A 20,025-nucleotide genomic window follows, 5' to 3' on the forward strand; every position below is an offset into this window, starting at 1 on the left:
GGCGTGTATCCCTTCAGAAGACAGTGACCGCAAATGCCTGGCTTGCCTAGCTTGCGGCTTAATCCTGAGTAGTCATCCCTTGTGGGAACCTGGGGCGCCTGGGGGTCAAGGGTGTGAGGGTGTGTGTGCACCAGCCCATTCAGAAGCATGGGAGGTGTACCAGAGGTCCAGAGCTTACAGCTGTACGCAAGCTGAGCACTTGAAGCTCTCACGCCTAAAACATATGCGAAACAGTCGTACTCGAATTCCGGGCTCCAAGTGTGTGTTCGTGATGGAACATGGCAAGGGGCAGGAAAGCGTAGTCCCGATGTGTGTGGCTCCCACCCGTGCCCACATAAATGCGTAGCAAGAAGGGACAAGGCATTGGTGCGTCGTTCGCGCGCTGTTACTGTACCGACGGTAGCTGGCAGGTTGTGTCGATGTGCTCCAAGTGTGTGTGTGCTATTGCAACACAAAAATGGACGGTCCAACGAGGGAACACAGCTGGCCCCGACCACAAGAAAACCCCCGTCAGGGAACCCCTGCACCCTGTTTGCACGCCCCCTATGAATGGCAGCCTGCACCCTACCGTTGTCTTGACCGCGCGCGCGTGACTCACTCCATCCCTACAAGTCTTCACAATTCCAATGACTACAGTCAAATTTGACCGAGAAGGCATTTTGCAGCCTCTCTGATTAGCCAACGCCACAAAGCACAAAACTTGTTCAGACGTACCGTACACGTACAGATGCACCGTGTTGGCCCTTCCTCCATTTTCCTACATATCGTATAACGCCAAATGAAGGATACATTCATGACTGCCCAGATATAGCCCGCCGTGCAGCGTGTGCTTATGAATCATCATGCCTTCCTGGTGTTCCTGCTGCCACTGATTGTGGCTGCAGTGGAACCTGCTGGCATGCATTGTGTGAACCGACCAGCACGGCCAACAGCTGTGTTGCAATCTGCGGGTGACATTCAAGGATGTATACCGCAATAAATTAGGCAACACATCTCATGAAAGTACATGAAAGTGCGCACAGTCTCCCTTGCAGCGGGTTGCGTGGCTAACTGCATGCGCACGCGTGGTTAACCAGCATGGCGCATGCCACTGCCCTTCTCCCCAGCAAGTCAGTGTACGCGCACCTGGTCAAAGGATGGCCGCACCAAGGGATTGAGGGAGAGGCACGCCCGCACCAGCACCGCCAGCTGCGGCGGGCAAGTGGCAGGAAGTGCCGCCCATGCCGGAGCGCTGCTGGTGGTACTGCCGCCGTCAGCAGTGCCCGCATCCTCGCCTGGCTCTTGCTCGCCAGCACTGGCAACGCCAGCACCCGCCGCGCCTCCGGGTGCGGCCTGCTGCTGTGCGAGAATATGTCTGAACCGCATGCCGTAGCACAGCTCCAGCAGCAGCACACCAAAGGACCACACGTCCGCCGCCAGGGACAGGCGGCCGCGGCTGAGCACCTCGGGCGCCGCGTAGCCGGGCGTGCCCTGTGTGAGCACATCGGTTGGGAGGGTGTTGACAGGGCGGGGGCCAAGTAGGGTACCGTAACAGCCTCCAAACATCCCGCTCCACCTTCCACTAGACCCATGCCGCACCTGGAAGCGATTGGAGGCGTGTGTCTGGTTCTCGCCCATGGGGAGACTGTGTGTGTGGGGGGGGGGGGAGGGATTGTCTGTTGAGGTGGAAGAGGATGAATGGGTTTGAGGGCCCAAGACTTGCCATGCAGCCACGTAAGTTACTCACCTGAGCCCAAAGTCAGAAACCTTGGCTGTCACTGGCGGCCGCCACAGCCCCACCAGTGGCCGCAGCAGCTGCGCGTCGCTCGCTGCCACCGCCAGTGAATCGTGGGGCTCCTGCGCTGCTGCTGTGTTTGGCGCGACATCACCACTACCCGTGAGGCTCCCAGCGGACGGCGCCAGCAGCTCGCCAGAAGCCTCTCCGTCCATCGCAGCCAGTGACGGCCAATCCGAGGCAGCGCGGCTTGAGAGCAAGACGTTCTGAGGCCAAGCAGGTGTGCCACGGAGGCAGCGTTGAGTTCTTCAAGTTGTAATGGTGTTATGCACACGGCATGGCAAAGGCCTGCTCCCGTACAACCCATGAACCTTGGAAGGCATTCACGGCTTGCGCTCACCCCGGCACTGAGGTCGCCGTGGATGATGTTGCGGCTGTGGATGTGCCTCATGCCGCACGCAATGTCCAGCGCAAGCGTCAGCCCACACAGCATGGCTGGCCCACGAAACGCAATGCTGCCAAACACGCCTTCATCTGTACAAAGGAAAATACAAAATGTTCAAGCAACAATCATCACCAGGAATACCAATAAGGCCACGGTGGCAGGCATTAGCTAAAGCAGGCGTCAATGCTGGGATATGACAAGGCAGGCAGGTTGGGCATACAAGCATCAGCAGCCAGCACTTTCTTTGTGAGGACCGCTCAGTCAGTTGCTTACGTAGTGCAGCTGCAAGCGAGCCGACATTGCAGTACTCCTGTTGTCATAGAGAGACAGAAGCACATGAGAATAGGTACGGCGAGCAGTAAGGCAGCAGCTGGCGTGCTGGCTGACCCGGGCGCCGCTGCTGAACCATAGACCTGTTTGGTCACAGGGAACCAACATACTGTGTCCATCAGACTGGGGAACACACGGTCCGCATTTCAAGTCCCCGTCTTCTTCACACCTGAATGATTAGCATCTTGTACACGTCACCCTCTCCTGCGGTAGTGGCTTTCGTATGCCGTGGCTTTGCTTCTGGCTCACAGGCGTCGCCATCTTGTGTCATTGCTGCTTCTGGCACCACGGCCAGCGGCACCACCTCCGCCTCGTAGGTGGTGACCACGTTGGGATGCTGCACGTGCGCGTGAGAGGGCGGGCGGGATGTTGATTGCCTGAGCCCACGCACGTCACATGCACCCAGGTTAGCAACAACCCGCACACACGCACCTGCAGGGACTTGGAGATGGCGGCCTCGATGATGGCGCGGTGCCGCTGCCGGGCCTGTGGGGATGTAAGGCAGAGTGAGACTCATGAAGACAACAACGGCAACATGTTCCTGATTCGGGCCAGGCTGCCCACCCACCTTGCCGCCCGCCAGTGCGTCATGCACCACCAGTGTCTTGATGGCCACGCGCAGGTTGCGCCACGTGCCTGCGTGAATGTGCGTGCATAACCAAGCATGGCAATCAAGTTATGGTATTTTCCATTGCATGGATGGGGAATAGACCCTACCAAGTGGACTGTAGACCCACGGATTGTGGCACAGTAGCAATATTGCCGCAGTAGTAATGCAAACGCCTTAGTGGCACCACTTACGATCCATGCACTCACCCAAGTACACAACGCCAAAGGCCCCGCACCCCAGCACTGTGTGGATGTGAAGGCCCTGACCAGCGCCCTGCTGACGAGCCCCCAGGGTCGCCTGTGTAAGCAGAGGACACAAATGTTGATGTACGGCAGACACGCCTACCCCAAGTGTTGTTGCGCATGGGACTAATTGAGAATGCACTGAGGTCAGGGCGGCAAGGCTGACCATCAGGAAGCAAAGCCACTTTGCTTTCCCACGCACGCACCTGCATTCCAGTGATGGCCGCACCAATGTCCTGTTGCCCCACAGCATTGCCGGTGCCGCCATCACCCACTTCCACAGCAGCCGCTGCGTTGATCACAGCCGGATGGCCCGATCCCTGTAGGCCGTTGGAGCCGCCAGCTGCTACGGTGGCGGCCGTGGGCGGCCAACCATCGGGGTCCGCGCCGCTCGCTGCGTGCGAGGCACCTACAAAGCCGTTATGAGGTATGTGACACGACAAGCGTCACCAGGGTAACAATGCAAAGCCACTCTGGGAAAAGGGGGGGTTGCAAGGATGTTTGAAAAAGTGGTACAGAGGGGGGAGAAATCCCGGAAAAATAGGGGGTAGTTCCCCAGAACAATCTTCCCCGTGTGCATTGCAAAGAAAGTAGGAGGAGTTTGTACGGGGAAGTCCTTAGCAATTCGCGTGCCCCGGCTACGGGTAAGTTTTACCCCCTTCCGGGAAAGTTCAGCCCCCTTACGGGAAAGTTCAAGATATTTCCGGGAACGGAATTTTTCCGGGGAAGACCATTTCCCAGAGTGAGCCGTGCAGGTGCAGCAAACTGTACACGCACCTGCTGCATGAGCCGCGATGGCTCCCTGACCCCTGGGCTGCGAGTCCCACGCAATGCTCGCCTGCAGCCTGTAGTGTTGCATTGGGCATTGCGCTGGAGTTGTGGAGTGCGCAACCGATCGAGAGCTGCAACACGCTGTCGGGTCGTGTGACAGGCAGGTCGCTGGCTGCCACACGAAACCCTACCGCGCCCCCATCCATCCACACCACCCATCCACATCACCCACCCACCCTCCCACCCATCTATCCATCCATCCATCCATCCATCCATCCATCCATCCATTGATCCATCCATCCATCCATCCATCCATCCATCCATCCATCCATCCATCCATCCATCCATCCATCCATCCATCCATCCATCCATCCATCCATCCATCCATCCATCCATCCATCCATCCACACCACCCACCTGTGCATGTAGGCTCCCAGCCTCGATTCCATGTCACCCGGCTGCATCACCGCCCAGTCCGCCTGTTGCTGCCCTGGAGCTGGCACCGCTGCGGTGGCGAGTGCCCCTGCTTCTGCCGCCGCCGCTGGAGGCACAGCAGCGCCCACTGCAGTCGCTGCTGCCGCCGCCCAGCAGCAGCTGGGGGCCAGGAGCGGCCCTGTGTCCCCCCGTCCCTGCATCGCTGCGGCAGCAGCAGGGGCAGCTAGCGCCGCCGCAAGCGCTGCTGCCGCTACTGGATCGGCCCCAGCATCATCCGCACTGCTGCCGGCAGTGGCTGAGCTGCTGGGTGCTGTGCTGACAGGCGCATGCGGGGGCTGCGCCACAGACGGCGAGGCAGCCGCAGCGGACGGCTGCAGCACAATAGAAACCGAAGCCGCACATTGAAGCCCTGGGCGATAGGTGGTAGCTGACCAGACGACTGCCGACAGGAGCCCAGTGACATCGAGGCTGATGTGCTTGTCTACTGTCGCAGCCTGGTCATTTGCAACCGTTGTCGCAACGCACGCAGGCCTGCAGCTGCTGCTGCCGTCACTTCCATCGCTTATGGCGCCCGCAATGCTTCCGTCCTGTGCTGCTGGCGGCGCCTTGCCTGCCCCCAATTCCTGCTGCCCCCGCCGTCGCCGGCGCACCACCACCACCGCAAGGGCTGCCGCCGCCACCACAGCTGCAGCACCTGCGGTCGCTGCTCCCGCCGCCACTGCAGCAACTGGGACACCTCCATTTCCGCCGACATTGCTGGGGGCCATGCTGCCACTGGCACCAGCACCGCCTGCTGCTGCTGCTGCTGCTGTATCTGATACGTTCGCAGTATCTGGACCAGCAACCGGGGCGCCAGCGCCTTGACTGGGAAGCAGTGCTGACGGCCGCTGTGGTCGTGTCCCATCCACAGGCACCCCGTCAGGCAACACAGCTGCCGTCGGCCCTAGGGCCCCGCTGACAGCCTGCAATGGTGAGCCCCACACTAGCTGCAGTGACCCGATGTAGTAGCCAACCGAGCCCTGAGGATGCGGGGTTGCGGGCGGGAAGGTCCATTTGAGGCATTTGGGCATGGTCCGCTTGAAGGCTAGATGCACCCGTCAAGGGAAGAGAACCCCAGGGATGGCGTTTGTCCTCCCTGCCCGAACCTTTCCCATCATTGTTGCCAAAACCGCTTAGCGCGCTAGCTACGCACCTGCATTCCCACCAGGTAGCCGCCACCACCACCCGCCGCGGGCTGCTGCGGGGCCGAGTCCAGGAACGGCACACTGCACGCCGCCGCCGCCCCCAGCAGCGCATGCGTCCAGCGCCTACCGGTGTTGGTGTGGAACACCAGCCGCTCCACGAACCCGCCCATGCAGCCACTCACCGCCACCACCACCTCCCCGGGGGCCAGCTGGAACGTCTCCCACCCGCCGCTGCTGACCAGCCCCATGCTCTGCCAGCTGCCGCCAGTGCCCAGCCTCAGCCGCACCGCTGACAGCACTGCCACACTGTCGGTCTCGTTTGAGAGCTGCACTGCAACACTGACCGAGATGGCTGTGATGGGCTGCTGCAAAGTCACGACCGCAGTTGCCCGCTGGCCTGCGATTGCCCCTGTGCTGCTGCTGCTGGGTTGCGCTGCAAGGCTGCTGTTATTTATGCTACCAATTGGTGCCGTGTCTGTGTTGCCTATGGCGACAGTGCACAAATCCTGTCTACCCGCAGTACTGTTCACGTATGGTCCGTTGCCAAGCCGCCTGTTGCTGACGGTCAGTGTGTGTGGCCCCGGCACCCACACCGCCGCTGCCGCTGCAGGGATGATCAGCCCCCGGTCCCCCAAGCTGCTGCCGCCGCCCAGCACTGCGGACGCCGGCGGGTACGTGCTGCCCACGTCCACACCCTCAAGGCCGCTGGTGGTGCTCGTGTCGGCATCCGCCACTGCGGCCTCTGCCGCCTGCACAGCAGCTGCTGCTGCAGCCGCAGCCGCAGCAGAGGCACTGAGTGGCTTGGCCACAGCCCGGCACACCACCGCCGCCTGCGCCTCGCAGTCTCCCACCGCCACAGTGTGGCTGTCTGTCGAGGACGGCGAGTCCAGGCCATCGGGCAGGCCGAATGCAACCCGCATGCAGCTAAATGTGGTGGGCTGCTGTGCCGCTGAGTCAGCCGCCAGCGGGGGCGACGCGGCTACCCAGATGAAACCTGGGAATGCACAGGAGTTGAGGATGGCCAGGTTCGAAGTGTGACTGCAGCAACATGTACGGCGGGCAAGAGTACGGCGCAAAAGAACCCCAGGTTACAGCACCAAACCCGGGTAACCAACGATAATGCGGCACCCACCCAGGGCCGACACAGCCTCGTGCGCGTCCCTCCGAGTCCAGGCGCTGGCAGCCCAGTCGAATGCGTCCTGGATGTTTGGTCAGCAGCAGGTGTGGGCGATGAGCTTTGTGAGTATGTGGGTTACGTTGAAAGCAAGGGAGCCAACTGCTGCGGTATGCATGCACCGTGCACCCGCCCTGCCCCAGCTGCCTGCTAGCGTCTCTCACACCCTCGCCGCGATTGTTATCCCACATATGTGCACCCTTGCCCCACATCCTGGAACATCTCCCATACCGTATCCTCACCCACACCCAAACATCGGCACGACTGCCCACTCACGCACCTGCACGCGCACCAGCTCCCAGTCCGCGCCCATGTACGAACTGCGGGCGCAGTACTGTATGGCATCGGCGTACGACATCGAATCCACCCTGTTTATGTAGTACGACCCCAACGCGGCGTCAGTGGGGCCGGCTGAGGTTACTGTCGCAACAGCGCCCGCAGCTGCGGCCGCGTTCATTGTCACCAAGCCGATGGGTACTGACGGGTCAATGCGCGGGATTCTTGGCACCGCCAAGAAGTGGAGTGTGGTGGCCTCGGGAATCACGCCGCACAGGCCCGAAGATGTTGCGCACTTGGACTGCAGGCCGGCGGCAGGTGAGTTTGGGTAAGCTTGGTTGGAAGGATAGATGGATGGGCCGCAGCGGGTGCATGGTGGCAGGATGGTCGGGGTAGGGTAACAACTATGTACGTCAGGTAGGGTGCATTACGTCATCATATGTATACCGTACACAAGCAGTAAGCAGCAAGTGCGTGCCCACCTGACAGGCCGTCCACGTGGTGCCGCAAGAAGAGAACACTCCCGCTCCGCTGATCCAGACCTCCGCGTACTGACAACCTGGTCGTCGATGCGCAAGATTTGATTGAGGGCAAAAGACAGGGAGCAAGGAGTAGTTCATTATTGGTTGCGTTCATCAAATGCATGCAGCAGCAGCGCGCGCGTGCTTTGCTGCATGCTGTTTCACTAGGAACACGCCAGCAACTCGAGCTGCCAATGGCAAGCCGGTCACTACTCTGTTACACACTACTTACACGTGTTGGAGCTGCAGGTGCGGAAATTGAATTGCTCGGGAATTCCTCCGAATGCCCCGCTGCACCCCTGTACGCCCCCATCATAGAACCTGCGGACAGGCAAACGTTATGTATGTGTTATCATTGTAGCTGCTGGCGTACAGCAGGAGGGAGTCGGAAGCCATGCACTTGCACACGAGCCAGCGCGCGAGCAAGCACGCATGCAGCAGCCATGCGTAAGGGTGCAAGGGATGAGGATGGAGCGATGTAAGTTTCTTGCAGTGTGACCGAAAAAGAAAAGAGTGAGAGATGTATCTAACGAGACCCACACGAACGTGTAACTAGCTAGTGCAGCGAGAGAAAGCGTACGTGGCCTTGGGTAGCGCAGAATCTATTCACATGGGCACGATGTCAGCTAGGCATGCCTAGCTAGATTGCACATGCTTATCTCAATGTCGGCCCGGTGCCCCACTGGTGCTCACTGTATCCCCATGGGAGGCGTCCAGGGGCACGCCGGCGGCTGGCGCCACGTGTCCAGCACGGGTGCACGTCGCACGACCCAGACCGGCGGCGGCGAGCCGGAGGGGGCCGCCCAGATGAAGGACAGCTGCCGGCGCAGAGCACAAGGACCAAACACGTGAGTGAAATCGCATGGATGGGTAGGTTGAAGGGCTAGCTAGGGCGTGGTTACTGGTAACATACAGATTGAACAAGCAAATCGGTCGGCGAGTAATAACGCGTGCACGGCGGCTAGGGTGACTGCCATGCATGCATGCACTGCTGCAAAAGCTAGCTGCTGTCAAACCACTGCAAACGCAGAACGTAACACACCACAGCTCGCGACTGCAACCCACTCGCGAACACAGGATTAAAGGCATACCTGTTGCAGAAAGGGCAGCTGTATGGCGCTTCCAGCCGGCAGCAATCCGACTGTAATGGTGTAAATGTCCCAGGCTGAGGCGTTGAGGAAGCTGGACCAGGCTCCCGCCAGGTAGCCGCCGGGCGGCGCTTCCTCCCTGAACCAGTTGCTGCAGCCGCCCCGGCCCAACTGCAGGCGGCGGCCGCTGCGGCTGACCAGCGTCAGGCCCTCCACCTCGTTGGCGTGGAAGCAGCCCTGGGGCGGAGGAGGAGACAGCAGGCAGGGGAGGGAGGTGGGAAGTGGGTGTGTGTGCGATGATGAGGGAAGGGAGGGAGAGCGGAAAAGGTGGGTAGTCATAAGCAATGAGTTGAGCACGGTTAGGGCAAAGGAATGGCGCCTCTGGATGGAGACACACAAACACACACGCACGCTCACACATGCACATGCACACACAAGCACACACCTCCACCGCCACAATGTAGTCGTTGTAGGGCCCCACATTGTACGTCTCGTAGCCGGGGCCTGCACATGAGAGGCAGACAGGTAGGCGCGGGCGCAGGTCGCTCACGCCATCCATCCATCCAGAAATGACGCCACGAGTTCACGCACTTACCAGAGTCATAGTCCGGCACGCGGTTCCCCAGCACGAACTCATCGCCGAGCGGCGGCGGCAGGCCCGCACCGGAGCTCTGCCCCTGGTACGCCGCCCACACATCCGCCGCCTCCCCCTCGCGCACCAGCCGCAGCGCCGTCAGCCGCCGGTTGCCGCCCCTGTGTGCGTTTGGCGCATGCATAACGCATTCGCCTTGAAAATTATGGGGATGACCTTGTGACATGCCGACACTCGCAGGCAAGCACACCATGTGCCCACCTGTACATCGCGCTCACGACGGGCCCCAGCCGCCAGAACCGGTCTGCGCCGTCCTCCACCTCCGTTGTCAGAGTACTGACATTAAAGTTTGCACCAAAGACACGCCCCAGCGGCCCGCCCGCCACGAAGCCGCTCCGGTACAGCGCCAGCCCGGCTTGGCTGCTGCCCCCCTCACCACTGCTGCTGCCAGCGCCGGCAGCCCCAGCAGCAGCAGAGGCGGCGGCATAGGGGCTGGGCAGCAGCGGCGCCGGGGCCCCGGGCGTTAAGTGACGGCGGTACCAGGCAGATGAGGACTGGGCAGGAGGGAAGGGAGAGAAGGGCAGGTTCAGCAGCCGGGCAGCCATCAATCTCGGCGTCGATCGTGTGGCCCGGTCGCCTTGGGCGCCACCCATCCTCGCTCACCGACAGCCCCGCCGCCAGCACCACCGCCTGCTCCTCCGCGCACACGTACGCCAGGCGCCAGCTGCAGGGCCGGTCCGTGGTCACCAACGCGAGGTCCGGCCCCACACCGCTGCCGCCGTTGCCAGCAGGCAGTAGCTTGGCGGCGCGGCAGACCCGGTACCTGTGTAAACATCAAGGTTCAGGCAGTTAGGCAGCATGTGGAGAAAGGCAGCGGCGGCATGAGACCATCATATCATCATATGGTCTGGGTGCTCGAGACCAAAAAACTGACTCACTCATCCCAGGTCCACAGCGCCCACGGCTGCTGCTCCCCTTGGCGGGTTGCGGCCTCCGCCAGCGCAGACCGCAGTTCCTGCGGGCATGCAGGGACGAGAGTTGCGGCTCCATGACATTTGGGCACCACCTCAAGTAGTTGAGCATAAGACAAGACGGGCACAGCATCAATAATGTCCACCAGTACTGCCCCAAACAACTCCCATATACCTCATAAACCCTTCATTATCAATTCGAAAGCGAACGCATACAAATGCGGACATACCTGCGCCGTCTGTGGCTCGTCATGTGCAAACACGTCGCCGAGCAGCGACGTCGGAAGAAGAGCCCCAGTTACATCACCACTAAATATCCATGTGCTACACGCTGCCAATGCCTCCAAATAGGTAGCTGGCTCACGAAAAATAGCGAACCGGTGGTTCTGTATGCTGAACCCCACCGTTTCTGCATTAGAGGCATAGATAAATACGAGAAAAGCTATTAAAACATGTAATTTCATGACCTGACTCGGTCGGTCCGATACTTTGAGATATTGCTGCACGGATACTGGCAAGGTCTCTGATGCATTGTTACGATGAAAATTATGCAGTAACGACACTGCTGTGGACAGTATGACAGGAAAATTGTCGGCTGGCCTCTTGGTTTCCTACCACTTCCAGTTTTCCAGTCGTCAGTTGCATACAGAATCTGCTCTGCACGGATCAAAGCATGAACGCGCGCAATTGTCATCAAACTGTCTTACAGCCGCCCGCACATCGGGCAAACTGGATTGGATCCTGATAGGCGACAGACAGGTTCCGGTGATTCCGAAGCTCCGACAGTCCGACGCTTCCGATCCTGGCTTGTTATTATTATGTTCATACGGCAATCGGCAAAATAAATTGCATGCAATACCTCAGGAACAACATGACGCTACCGTCGTCATGCGCAGTAGCGGCCTCGCCGACTGCCCTCACGAAGTCACGTTCCCCTAGCACCCTGGTCCCTGCCTGGTCCGGCGGAACCATTCACGCAGGGTTCCTCCCTAAGACCTGTTGAGCTCATTCATGCTCCAGTGCTGCACCCACATTGGCATCTTTGCAGCCGTGTGCCATTCCAGTACTCCACAGCAAACCGCTGACATCAGTTTGTACATTTGCAAGCCCCAAACAGGACCCCAGCCACAGGACCCAAGCCACTGCCACTGCGAACCTACGGGCGGTTTGCGCGTTGAGCACAAGGTCTTGACCGAAATCTCAGTTGTTTGGCAAGATAATGAGCCAGACCCCTTGGTTAAAGTCAGACAGATGTGCGGCAGCCACCAAGCAGCATTTCACCACCGGTCTTACCACGCGTGAACCACCCAACAGCCAGCGCGGCATCCGGCTGACTCCTGCGCCCATCAACAACCTGCACACGCCACGCCGCCCTGCTGCGCCTCTCGTCCCTTCACTTGCCCAATCACACCACCCTCCTCCACCCGCCCCCGCCGGTGCAACACGGAACAGCCGGACGCCGCCCCTGGCCGGACCAGCAGTGGGCAAGGCGCCAACGCCCAACGATAAGCACACCGCACGCCACGCCACGCCGCACGCCACGCTCCACACCCGACCAACCCGGCAACCAGTCCACCCATCCATGCGCTTCCTACCTAGCTACGAGGTACCAGCCTACCAGGCCCCTGGGTCCCACTACCGTGCTGCATCTCCCCGGGCGCCGCCGCCGCCGCCGCCGCCGCCATGTCCAGTGCCCCCCTCAGCGCGTCCAGCGCGATGTTTCCGCCGCAGCACACCACCACCACGTGCCGCCCTGCCAGCGCCGCCGCCAGCCGCCGGTACGCCGCCAGCGCCACCGCCGCGGCGCCTGTGCAGCAGGCAGGAAGGCCGGCCGGCCGGCCGGCAGGCAGGCAGGCAGGCAGGCAGGCAGGCAGGCAGGCAGGCAAAGGCCGTTATGTGTGTAGCTACCGGGCTGGAGGACAGTGCAGTTCTGCTCACTACACGCGCTCCACAGGTGTGTGACATGGCATGGACCGTGGTACGGCGGCTCACGAATACTGTGGAGGGGGGCCCTGTGCCTGTTGCTGTGTCCATGCCCTTGCATATGGCTGTGCACGGCAGACGAACACGCGTGCTGTGTGCACCGCCGCCCCCCTCCCCCTCCCCTGAGCGCCCCTGGCCCCCAAGCAGCCCGCCCCGCATGTCGCCACTCACCCTCCACCAGTTTGGACTGCTCCCGCAGCAGCCCCACCAGGCCCGCCGCGATCTCGTGCTCGTCCACACACACCCACTCGTCCACACAGTCCACACACGGCTGCATCCAGGAAGTGTGGAGGTGAGGCGAGGCGGGCGGGTGGGCGAATGGGAGCGGGGGAGGCATGCCACTGCTCAAGAGCTTGTCACGATCGGGGAAAGCTGCGTGATGCGCGGCCTCGAGGTTGCTGCCAGGGTACACACACGCGGGCGGCGCATACCGCGGGTGGCCCTGACGAACGCATGCACACATACGTCCACACACGCCAGGTGCCGATAACTCAAGCATGTGCGCGTGCAAGCACACACACACGCGCACACTGTCTTTGCGCTATGTTTTCCTTGTGCTCTTTAACACACGCGCACAACGACCAATGTCCATAACAAACACACACACACGCACGCACGCACACACGCACCTGCAGTGTGAGAGAGTCCTCCTCCACGCCCCCCGCCGTGGCGTCTGACAGCGTGGGCAGCGGCGGCGCGGCCTCGGGCTGCACGGCACCCGCCCGCACAGACCGCGCCATCACGTCCGAGGCCGCGGGCTGGCACCCCACCACCTGCGGCCCACCGCCGTGTCGTCAGCGTGGCGGCAGGGTGGCGGCACAGGCGCAGCGGCTCAGGTCCCTTACTTGTTTGCTCCTCCTTCCCGCTGCCTCCCGCCGCCCCCATGCTGCACCCTGGCCACACAGCTGCGGCCACCGCCTGGCGCCTGTCGCAGCCTGGCAACCCTCTTGCCCTCTGGCTACTGGCTACTGGCTACTGGCTGCACGAGCCCTGACCCAAGCCCTTACACGCACTCGCACGCACAAGAACACGCACTCCATGCACTCCACGCCACACGCGCATCGGATGCCACAAACACACACGCGCTCACAAGTACACACACGCACACGCCCGACGCACCCAGATGCTGGGGTCTGCCGCCTTGAGCACCGCCGCCACTCCCGCCACCAGCCCGCCGCCGCCCACCGGCACCAGCACCGCGTCCAGCCGCCCGCGCCGCCGCGCCGCCAGCAGCTCCAAAGCCAGCGTGCCCTGCATGCGTGGGCGGTGTGTTTAGGAGCGATCAGCAGTCACGTACAGTACCCCCGAGAAATACGGAGAAAGCAGTACACCCCTAACGTATGGGGTGGGCGCTTTCCCTCTGGACATCAACAAGGTGGCGGGCAGGGAGAGTGCGTGTGCGAGGAGAAGGGCGCGGACAACGGGGGCGGGCAGAGGGAAACTGGGCGTCGCGTCGGTGACGTGGCGTGGTAAGTAAAAGGGAAGCGAAGGCAGATGACCCGGGCCTGACGTCGTACAGCCCTCAGTCGCGGCTGTGAAGCCGCGCCTGCTCCAGCCCACAGCCGTACCTGGCCCGCCATCACCCATACGTCGTTGTAGGGACTGACGTACATGCCGCCGCCACCGCGGCCGCCACTACCACCTGCTGCTGCTGCCGCCGCCGCCTCTGCCGCCGCCCGCGCCGCCGTCTCGGCCTCCAGGCAGTCGGAGCCATGCAGCACCAGGCGCGCCCCCAGGGAGCGCAGCTTGCGGACCTGTGATCACCACGTGACAGTCCACACGTGCCACTTGAGTTTCACACGGGCGTGCACACATGTACGGGCACACACCACATACACGCGTTCACACGGAAGGCAGGTGCGTCAGCGCCGCATTGCGTACACTGCCCAGCTTGTTGCCTCCTCGTGTGTTCTTCAATGCCCACATACATGCTTGGGAGGTTTATGTGGATCCGATATGGGGCGATGGGAGGCCCCAGCCCCCCGGCAGCTGGGGTCCTCGAGCCTGACTGGCGCACGTGCCCCCATGTGGCCAGCCCACACGTTGCCACCGCTGCCAAGCCCCCACCCCGCCTTGAACCGCCGCCATCCCCCATCCGGCCAGCCCTGCAACCCAGAAACCCACCGCCGCCACCCCCACCCACACTCGGGCCAAGCTCCCCCTTGCGCGCGCGCCGCCACCCACCCGCCCACCCACCCACCCACCCACCCACCCACCCACCCACCCACCCACCCACCCACCTTGTACGGCGACGCAGTTGTGGGCACGTACAGCACAGGCGTGACCAGCGGCGGCGAGCCACTGGGCGCCTCCTCCTCTTCCTCCCCCTGCTCCCCCGCCTCCTCCTCATCCGCAACGTTACCTCCTCCTACCGCCAGCCCCACATTCGCTGCCGCTGCACCTGCACCGGCCGCCGCGCCCTCCCCTCCCTGACCCTGACCCTGCCCTCGCCGCTGACCCTGCCTCCGCCCCTGCCCATCTGGCTGCTCCTGCCCCTGCCCCTGCTGCTGCCCCCGCCGCCGCCCGTGCTGCTCCTGCTGCTGCCGCTCCTGCTCCTGCTCCTGCCGCTCCTGCTCCTGCCGCTCCTGCTCCTGCTCCTGCTGCTGCTGCCTCAGTGCCGAGCAGGCGTACAGCACTGCCAGGGCGTGGTTGCCCGTGGACGCCGTGTACACGGTGACGGGGGCGGCGGGGGAGGCGGCACAGTGTGTGCTGGGCTGGAGCTCTGAAAGGGAAAGCAGCTGTGGTGGTGGGGGCCGGGTGGGGACAGGGGTCAAGAGCGGCAGGGAGGGCAAAACACGGCATGAATTTAGATAAAGCCCGCAGAGGCCTACGCACGGCAACGGTCCTGTGAGCATATACGCGCACGCAGCGCCATCGTTACGCAGCCCCATGCCGAGGCGCCGTACATGCAAAGTAGATGAAGAGCCATGCGAATATTGCGCAAGCTTTGCTTTACAACCCTCGGCGGGGGTGGTGACACGGCCGTGCCCCGCACCTTGTTCACCGCGCCCCTGGCCTTGAACGACCCGCTGTGCTGCTCGCTCTCCAGCTTCAGAGCCACAGAGCCGCAGCCGCCGCCGCCACCGGCTGCCACGCCGCCACCACCCTCGCCTGCCCCTGTAGTTACTGATTCGCAAACTGGGACGGCTTCAGCAACCGTGCCCGGCACCTCGGCCGCCGCAGCCGCAGCCGCTGCTGCAGCCGCAGCCGCAGCCGCGTCACGGGACAAGCCCTCCAGCCATGGCGACGGCTCCAGCGGCGTGCATCGTACGTACTGCCGGATCCTGCCGTACGCCTTCACCGCCTCCACCGCCACCACCTCGCTGACCCGCGGCCGGCTGGGGGCCGGCTGGGGGCCGCCTGCCGCCAGCGGCTGCTGCCCATGCGCCACGCCAGCGCTAGCGCCACCACCCGCGACTCCGCCGCCGCAGCTGCTGCTTTCGGCATGAGGTGTGTCGAACGCGCCGTCAGCATCCTTGTGTCCGGGGAGCCGCTGCTCAGTCGCAAGGGCGCGTCGGAACTGGATCCAAGGGGCAGCGTGCAGGGGGGTTGGGCAAGGGGGTTTGGGCGGCACCGCGCTGTTCGGCGGGTGGGTGTTGCACGGTGCTGGGGAAGCAATAATACTCTCCCCCAACTGTTGTGTACGCACCGGCGCGGTATTCCAGCCATTCCTTTCGAGCACCAACAGCAGCTCCTCAGAAGTCTGTGGCGGGAAGACTCTCATTTTGGGGTTTCACTTCTGAGGGCCGGACTGCATGTGCTATAGTGGCATTCCACATTAAGTTACATTCAATTGGGGTACCTTATTTATTCAATTTCTGGCATAACATGCAGTGGCCCGCCGCGATTGCGCGTCGTATGCATGCATTGAAAGCGAACCCGGAGCCCGCGGAGCCGAGATATTTTATACTATATTTGAATACTTGCATACTTGAGAAGTAAACTTGAACGCGAAACAGTCTGGGTATTCCACCTGCACCATGCAAGCCGCTGCAAGCGCGTCGCACAAGGCGAGCGCTCGCGGCGCCCAAGCATCAACTCGCCCGTGCTGTGCTGTCCTTTCGGCTTCCGGAAGCTCCACAAGTGGCGGCCACTTCGCGAGGCTCCAGTCTGCGCCCGCCGCTAGGACCTGTGCTGCTCGGCAGGTGAGGGGCCGAGTGCGCAGCCCCTTCCCCCGCCGACGATCCCAGCACCTCATGCTAACCCACCAGCGCTCGAATCAGCAGCTGTCACTCTCCGGTCCCACCCTCACCAATTAAGACGCTTATGCTCACCAGCGTGGCCCGCCTCCTCCCGCTGCCCCCATCTCCCGGTTCCCAGGTTCGTGCAATGAGCAACGCCGGTGCGGGCAGCAGCAGTGCCGCACCCGCACCCGCGCCGACCACCGCTGCAACGGCTACAGGCGCCGCCGCCGCCGCCGGCAGCGCCTCCCCGCCGCATAAGAAGATTGGCGTGCTGTTTGTGTGTCTAGGTGGGCAGGGGCGTGGCGGGGCCGTGGGCGTGATGGCCTCGGCGGCTCGGGTGTGCTGCGGGCATGTGCGTGTGACAGTGTGTTACTGTCAGTGTGTATATGTGTGTGCCATTGGGCGCCTGGCTGCCTTCGTCCCGTCGTCCGTCTATGAGGCGGTAGCCGTGCTGTGTGTGTGCGAGGGGCGCCATGCAAACGGGTCCCGGCCTGATTGCCTTCCTGTGTGTGTGTGTGTGTGTGTGTGTGTGTGTGTGTGTGTGTGTGTGTGTGTGTGTGTGTGGCCGCGCCGTGTGTGTGGGCGGCCCGCCAGGCCCCACGGGCGGCCCATCCCACCCCGCCAGCTCCACAGGGCCCACAGCATGCGGCCCGGTCTCCCCACCCCAGCTGCCATTCCGCCGTCAGCGCCCTGCTCCCCAAAGGCCGGACGGACCACTGGTTGTGGCTCCCGGGCACGTACGCACTGCGCCCCCACTGCTTCTGCTCATGTCACTGCTTCCAGTACTGCTGCCACTTCTGCGACTGCTGCGTCAACTGCCTCGCGCCCCCGCTGCCACTCCCTATCCCTCACTCCCCACTCGCTCACTTCCTCGCCCCGCGCCCCCTCCCCGCCCGACTGTTTCCTTACGGGATTGGTTCAACGTTAACCCCTCCCCTCCCCGCCCCCCCCCGCCACGCCCAGGCAACATCTGTCGCTCGCCCACGGCCGAGGCGGTGTTCAGGACAGTGGTGCAGCGGGCGGGGCTGGCGGAGGCGTTTGACATCGACTCGTGCGGCACTGGCGGCGGCAACCCAGACTGGTGGGTGGGTGGGAGGCGGCACAGCGCAGCTTGGCGTGGCGTGGCGTGTGCAGGGCGAGATGGGGTGGGGGCGGCGCAACAGGGCGCGTGTGGGGAGCGGGGGGCTTTTATGTGCCCGGGCCCAATGGGGCGGGATGAGGGGTCCGTAAAGTGTGGGCGACACGTGCGCACATGTGTCAAGACGCGGCTGTGTATCCAGGGCCGTGTGTGCGCTCGGCAGCTCCTCCGCAACCAGACCAGCGCCGCACCACCACCCGCCACCGCCAAGCCCCTGCTCCTGCCCCCTGCCCTTGCCCCCTGTCCCCTGTTCCCCTCAGGTTCACGGAGGGCGGCTGGTCGTACCACGAAGGCGACCCGGCTGACTCACGCATGACGCTGACCGGTGAGCTGGCGGTTGGTGGCGGTTGGCGGCGTGTGGCGGTTGGTGGTTGATAGCGGTTAGCGGCTAGTGGTGGCGGGAGACGGGCGGACAGCTTCAGCGCTCGGGGCATGCAGGGTGCTTTCATGGCTGCTGCCCTCCTCTCTCTCACACACACAAATACACACACGCACCAACACCCCATGCTCATCCGCTGTACTCGCCCCCGCACACCCTCACGTACCCGCCCACTCCAACCGCACGCCCCCAACTCCCACCGCCCCTCCACCCCCACCCCCGCCCCTCCACCCGCCCCTCCACCCCCACCCCCACCACACTCACACATGCAGCCCGCAAGCGGGGTGTGCAGCTGACCTCCCGCTCTCGGCCGCTGGCGCCGCTGGACTTCGGCCGCTTTGACTACATCGTGGGCATGGACGCCAAAAACATCCGGGCCATTCGGGTGCGAGCGGGGAGGAAGGCGGGCGCGGGGGGCCGGGGCGGGGGCGGGTAGACTTTCATGCGAACGGTTTACTTGGAGGGGGTTTCTAAATACCTGCCCAGACGAAATCAAACCCAATGCTGAAGGGGCGAGGAGGAGGGCTTTGGGGCCGGGGGACCCCGGCCAGGCCGTGCGGGGGGCGAGCGAAGCAGCAGGGCCAGGGCAAGGTGGCGCCACGACAACAACCGCGACACGCCCATCTCCACAACCCCAACCCCAACCATGCAACCACTCCGCTCTCCATGTACGGCTACACGACCATGGCTACACCCCCAAGCCCCAACTCCCAACCCCAACCCCCCGCACCCTTGCTCACAGACCGCCGCCGACTACTGGCGCGTGCGGCCCATGGGCGGCGATGCGGTGCCGGCCGACTACGCGGCCCGGCTGTCGCTCATGACCGCCTACTGCTCCAGGTTCAAGGGGGAGCCGGAGGTGCCCGACCCCTACTACGGCGGGCCCGCGGTGGGTGCGGCGGCTGTGTGTGGTGTGTGTGGGGGGGGAGGGGGCGGCTGGGGGGGGTGGGGGTGGAGTGGGGGTAGAAATGGTACACAGCACGAGTGTTGGCGCCCGGCCTCCCCTCCCACGCGGCTAGCCGTGCATGGCCGCGTCCCCACCTGGTGTTTGCCCCACCACTGACGCACCCACCCCTCCTCACAACCACACACACCTCACAACCACACACAACCACACACACCTCACACAACCACACATACCGCACACACCTCACACACCTCGCCCTCACCACGGAGTCTGACCCGAAAGCCCTCCCCCCGACGTCGGCACTTCACTTCATATTTGATACACACCATCCCATGGATGGCTACCCCCCCCCACCCCCACATGTTGACAACCACACACGCACACACTGTCCTACGCGTAATGTTTTCCTTGTGCTCTTTAACACACACACACACACACACACACACACACATCTGCACTCCTCGTGCACCCCTCGCTCGCCCCCAGGGCTTTGAGCGGGTGCTGGACCTGCTGGACGACGCCTGCGAGGGGCTGCTGGCGGCCATCCGACAGGAGCGGGGGCTGTGAGCGCTAGTGAGGCTGTCAAGGGTAGTGTAGGGCGGAGCGGGGGCGATGAGGGCTAGGGCTGTGGGGGGCGGCTGTGAGCCTCTGTGAGGGCGGCTGTGAGCGCTGTTGGGGTGCGCTGTTAGTGGGAGTGGGCTGTTGGGGTGGCGGGCTGGTGGGCGGATGGGCTAGTGAGGCTGGTGAGGCGGTTGTAACGAGCTGTAGCTGTGCGGCTGTAGGTACTGCGTAGTAGTACTACGTACTGCGTAGTAGTACTACGTACTGCGTAGGCTGTAGCTGGGTGGCTTGCTGGGTGGGGAGGAACGAGGACGAGGGGATTTGGGCCAGGCGGAGAGGTGTGAAGGTCCTACTACATGCGTGCGACTGCAGCTGGGTGAGGAGGAGGAAACGGGGCCGCGACTGACGGCGGCTGTGGTGAGTACCGGTAGGGTCAGCGTGCGCGCGTCTGATTGTACAAGGACCACGTAACGGCACTACGGTCTACGGGTCTACGGCACATCGGCAGGCGCATTGCAGC

The 20,025-nt window shown here is 63.1% G+C and overlaps 3 protein-coding genes across 3 annotated transcripts; 1 reads left to right on the plus strand and 2 right to left on the minus strand.

Annotated features, from left to right (window-relative positions):
• Positions 1-162: 162 nt before the first annotated feature.
• CHLRE_14g632750v5 (uncharacterized protein) lies at positions 163-10,966 on the minus strand. Its single transcript, XM_001692595.2, has 26 exons — positions 10,584-10,966; positions 10,321-10,397; positions 10,046-10,205; positions 9,644-9,936; positions 9,386-9,543; positions 9,236-9,294; positions 8,794-9,027; positions 8,396-8,520; positions 7,935-8,023; positions 7,664-7,740; positions 7,186-7,482; positions 6,864-6,930; positions 5,740-6,725; positions 4,530-5,566; positions 4,119-4,186; positions 3,548-3,750; positions 3,306-3,396; positions 3,058-3,125; positions 2,922-2,975; positions 2,659-2,826; positions 2,433-2,469; positions 2,115-2,248; positions 1,727-1,980; positions 1,579-1,624; positions 1,126-1,470; positions 163-944 (listed from the first exon to the last, which is right to left on the minus strand). Exons 1-26 carry the CDS (start codon positions 10,815-10,817, stop codon positions 831-833), a joined length of 5,475 nt encoding a protein of 1,824 aa, XP_001692647.2. The 5' UTR covers positions 10,818-10,966; the 3' UTR covers positions 163-830.
• A 78-nt stretch (positions 10,967-11,044) lies between these two features.
• On the minus strand, positions 11,045-16,116 carry CHLRE_14g632759v5 (uncharacterized protein). The gene is made up of 8 exons (XM_043070439.1): positions 15,986-16,116; positions 15,332-15,856; positions 14,577-15,074; positions 13,905-14,090; positions 13,456-13,587; positions 12,966-13,109; positions 12,508-12,607; positions 11,045-12,160 (listed from the first exon to the last, which is right to left on the minus strand). Exons 1-8 carry the CDS (start codon positions 16,058-16,060, stop codon positions 11,949-11,951), a joined length of 1,872 nt encoding a protein of 623 aa, XP_042917112.1. The 5' UTR covers positions 16,061-16,116; the 3' UTR covers positions 11,045-11,948.
• A 150-nt stretch (positions 16,117-16,266) lies between these two features.
• Positions 16,267-19,998, plus strand: CHLRE_14g632767v5 (uncharacterized protein). Its single transcript, XM_043070440.1, has 7 exons — positions 16,267-16,481; positions 16,657-16,807; positions 17,484-17,601; positions 17,919-17,983; positions 18,310-18,422; positions 18,780-18,926; positions 19,431-19,998. The coding sequence occupies exons 1-7, from the start codon at positions 16,317-16,319 to the stop codon at positions 19,509-19,511; spliced, it is 840 nt and encodes a 279-aa protein (XP_042917113.1). The 5' UTR covers positions 16,267-16,316; the 3' UTR covers positions 19,512-19,998.
• Positions 19,999-20,025: the final 27 nt, after the last annotated feature.

Source organism: Chlamydomonas reinhardtii, chromosome 14 (assembly GCF_000002595.2).
Source record: "Chlamydomonas reinhardtii strain CC-503 cw92 mt+ chromosome 14, whole genome shotgun sequence".
NCBI classification, from domain to species: Eukaryota; Viridiplantae; Chlorophyta; class Chlorophyceae; order Chlamydomonadales; family Chlamydomonadaceae; genus Chlamydomonas; species Chlamydomonas reinhardtii.

Coding starts and splice junctions, on each gene's coding strand:
- CHLRE_14g632750v5 (XM_001692595.2), bottom strand. CDS start 10,817: ATGAAATTACATGTTTTAATAGCTTTTCTCGTATTTATCTATGCCTCT. Junction 8,521..8,793: donor AGCTGCCCTTTCTGCAACAG/GTATGCCTTTAA, acceptor CTGCGCCGGCAG/CTGTCCTTCATCTGGGCGGC. Junction 2,249..2,432: donor CTCGCTTGCAGCTGCACTAC/GTAAGCAACTGA, acceptor TCCTTTGTACAG/ATGAAGGCGTGTTTGGCAGC.
- CHLRE_14g632759v5 (XM_043070439.1), bottom strand. CDS start 16,060: ATGAGAGTCTTCCCGCCACAGACTTCTGAGGAGCTGCTGTTGGTGCTC. Junction 12,608..12,965: donor AGGACTCTCTCACACTGCAG/GTGCGTGTGTGC, acceptor TCCTGGATGCAG/CCGTGTGTGGACTGTGTGGA. Junction 12,161..12,507: donor GCAGTCCAAACTGGTGGAGG/GTGAGTGGCGAC, acceptor CCTGCTGCACAG/GCGCCGCGGCGGTGGCGCTG.
- CHLRE_14g632767v5 (XM_043070440.1), top strand. CDS start 16,317: ATGCAAGCCGCTGCAAGCGCGTCGCACAAGGCGAGCGCTCGCGGCGCC. Junction 16,808..17,483: donor CGTGCTGTTTGTGTGTCTAG/GTGGGCAGGGGC, acceptor CGCCACGCCCAG/GCAACATCTGTCGCTCGCCC. Junction 18,423..18,779: donor AAAACATCCGGGCCATTCGG/GTGCGAGCGGGG, acceptor CCTTGCTCACAG/ACCGCCGCCGACTACTGGCG.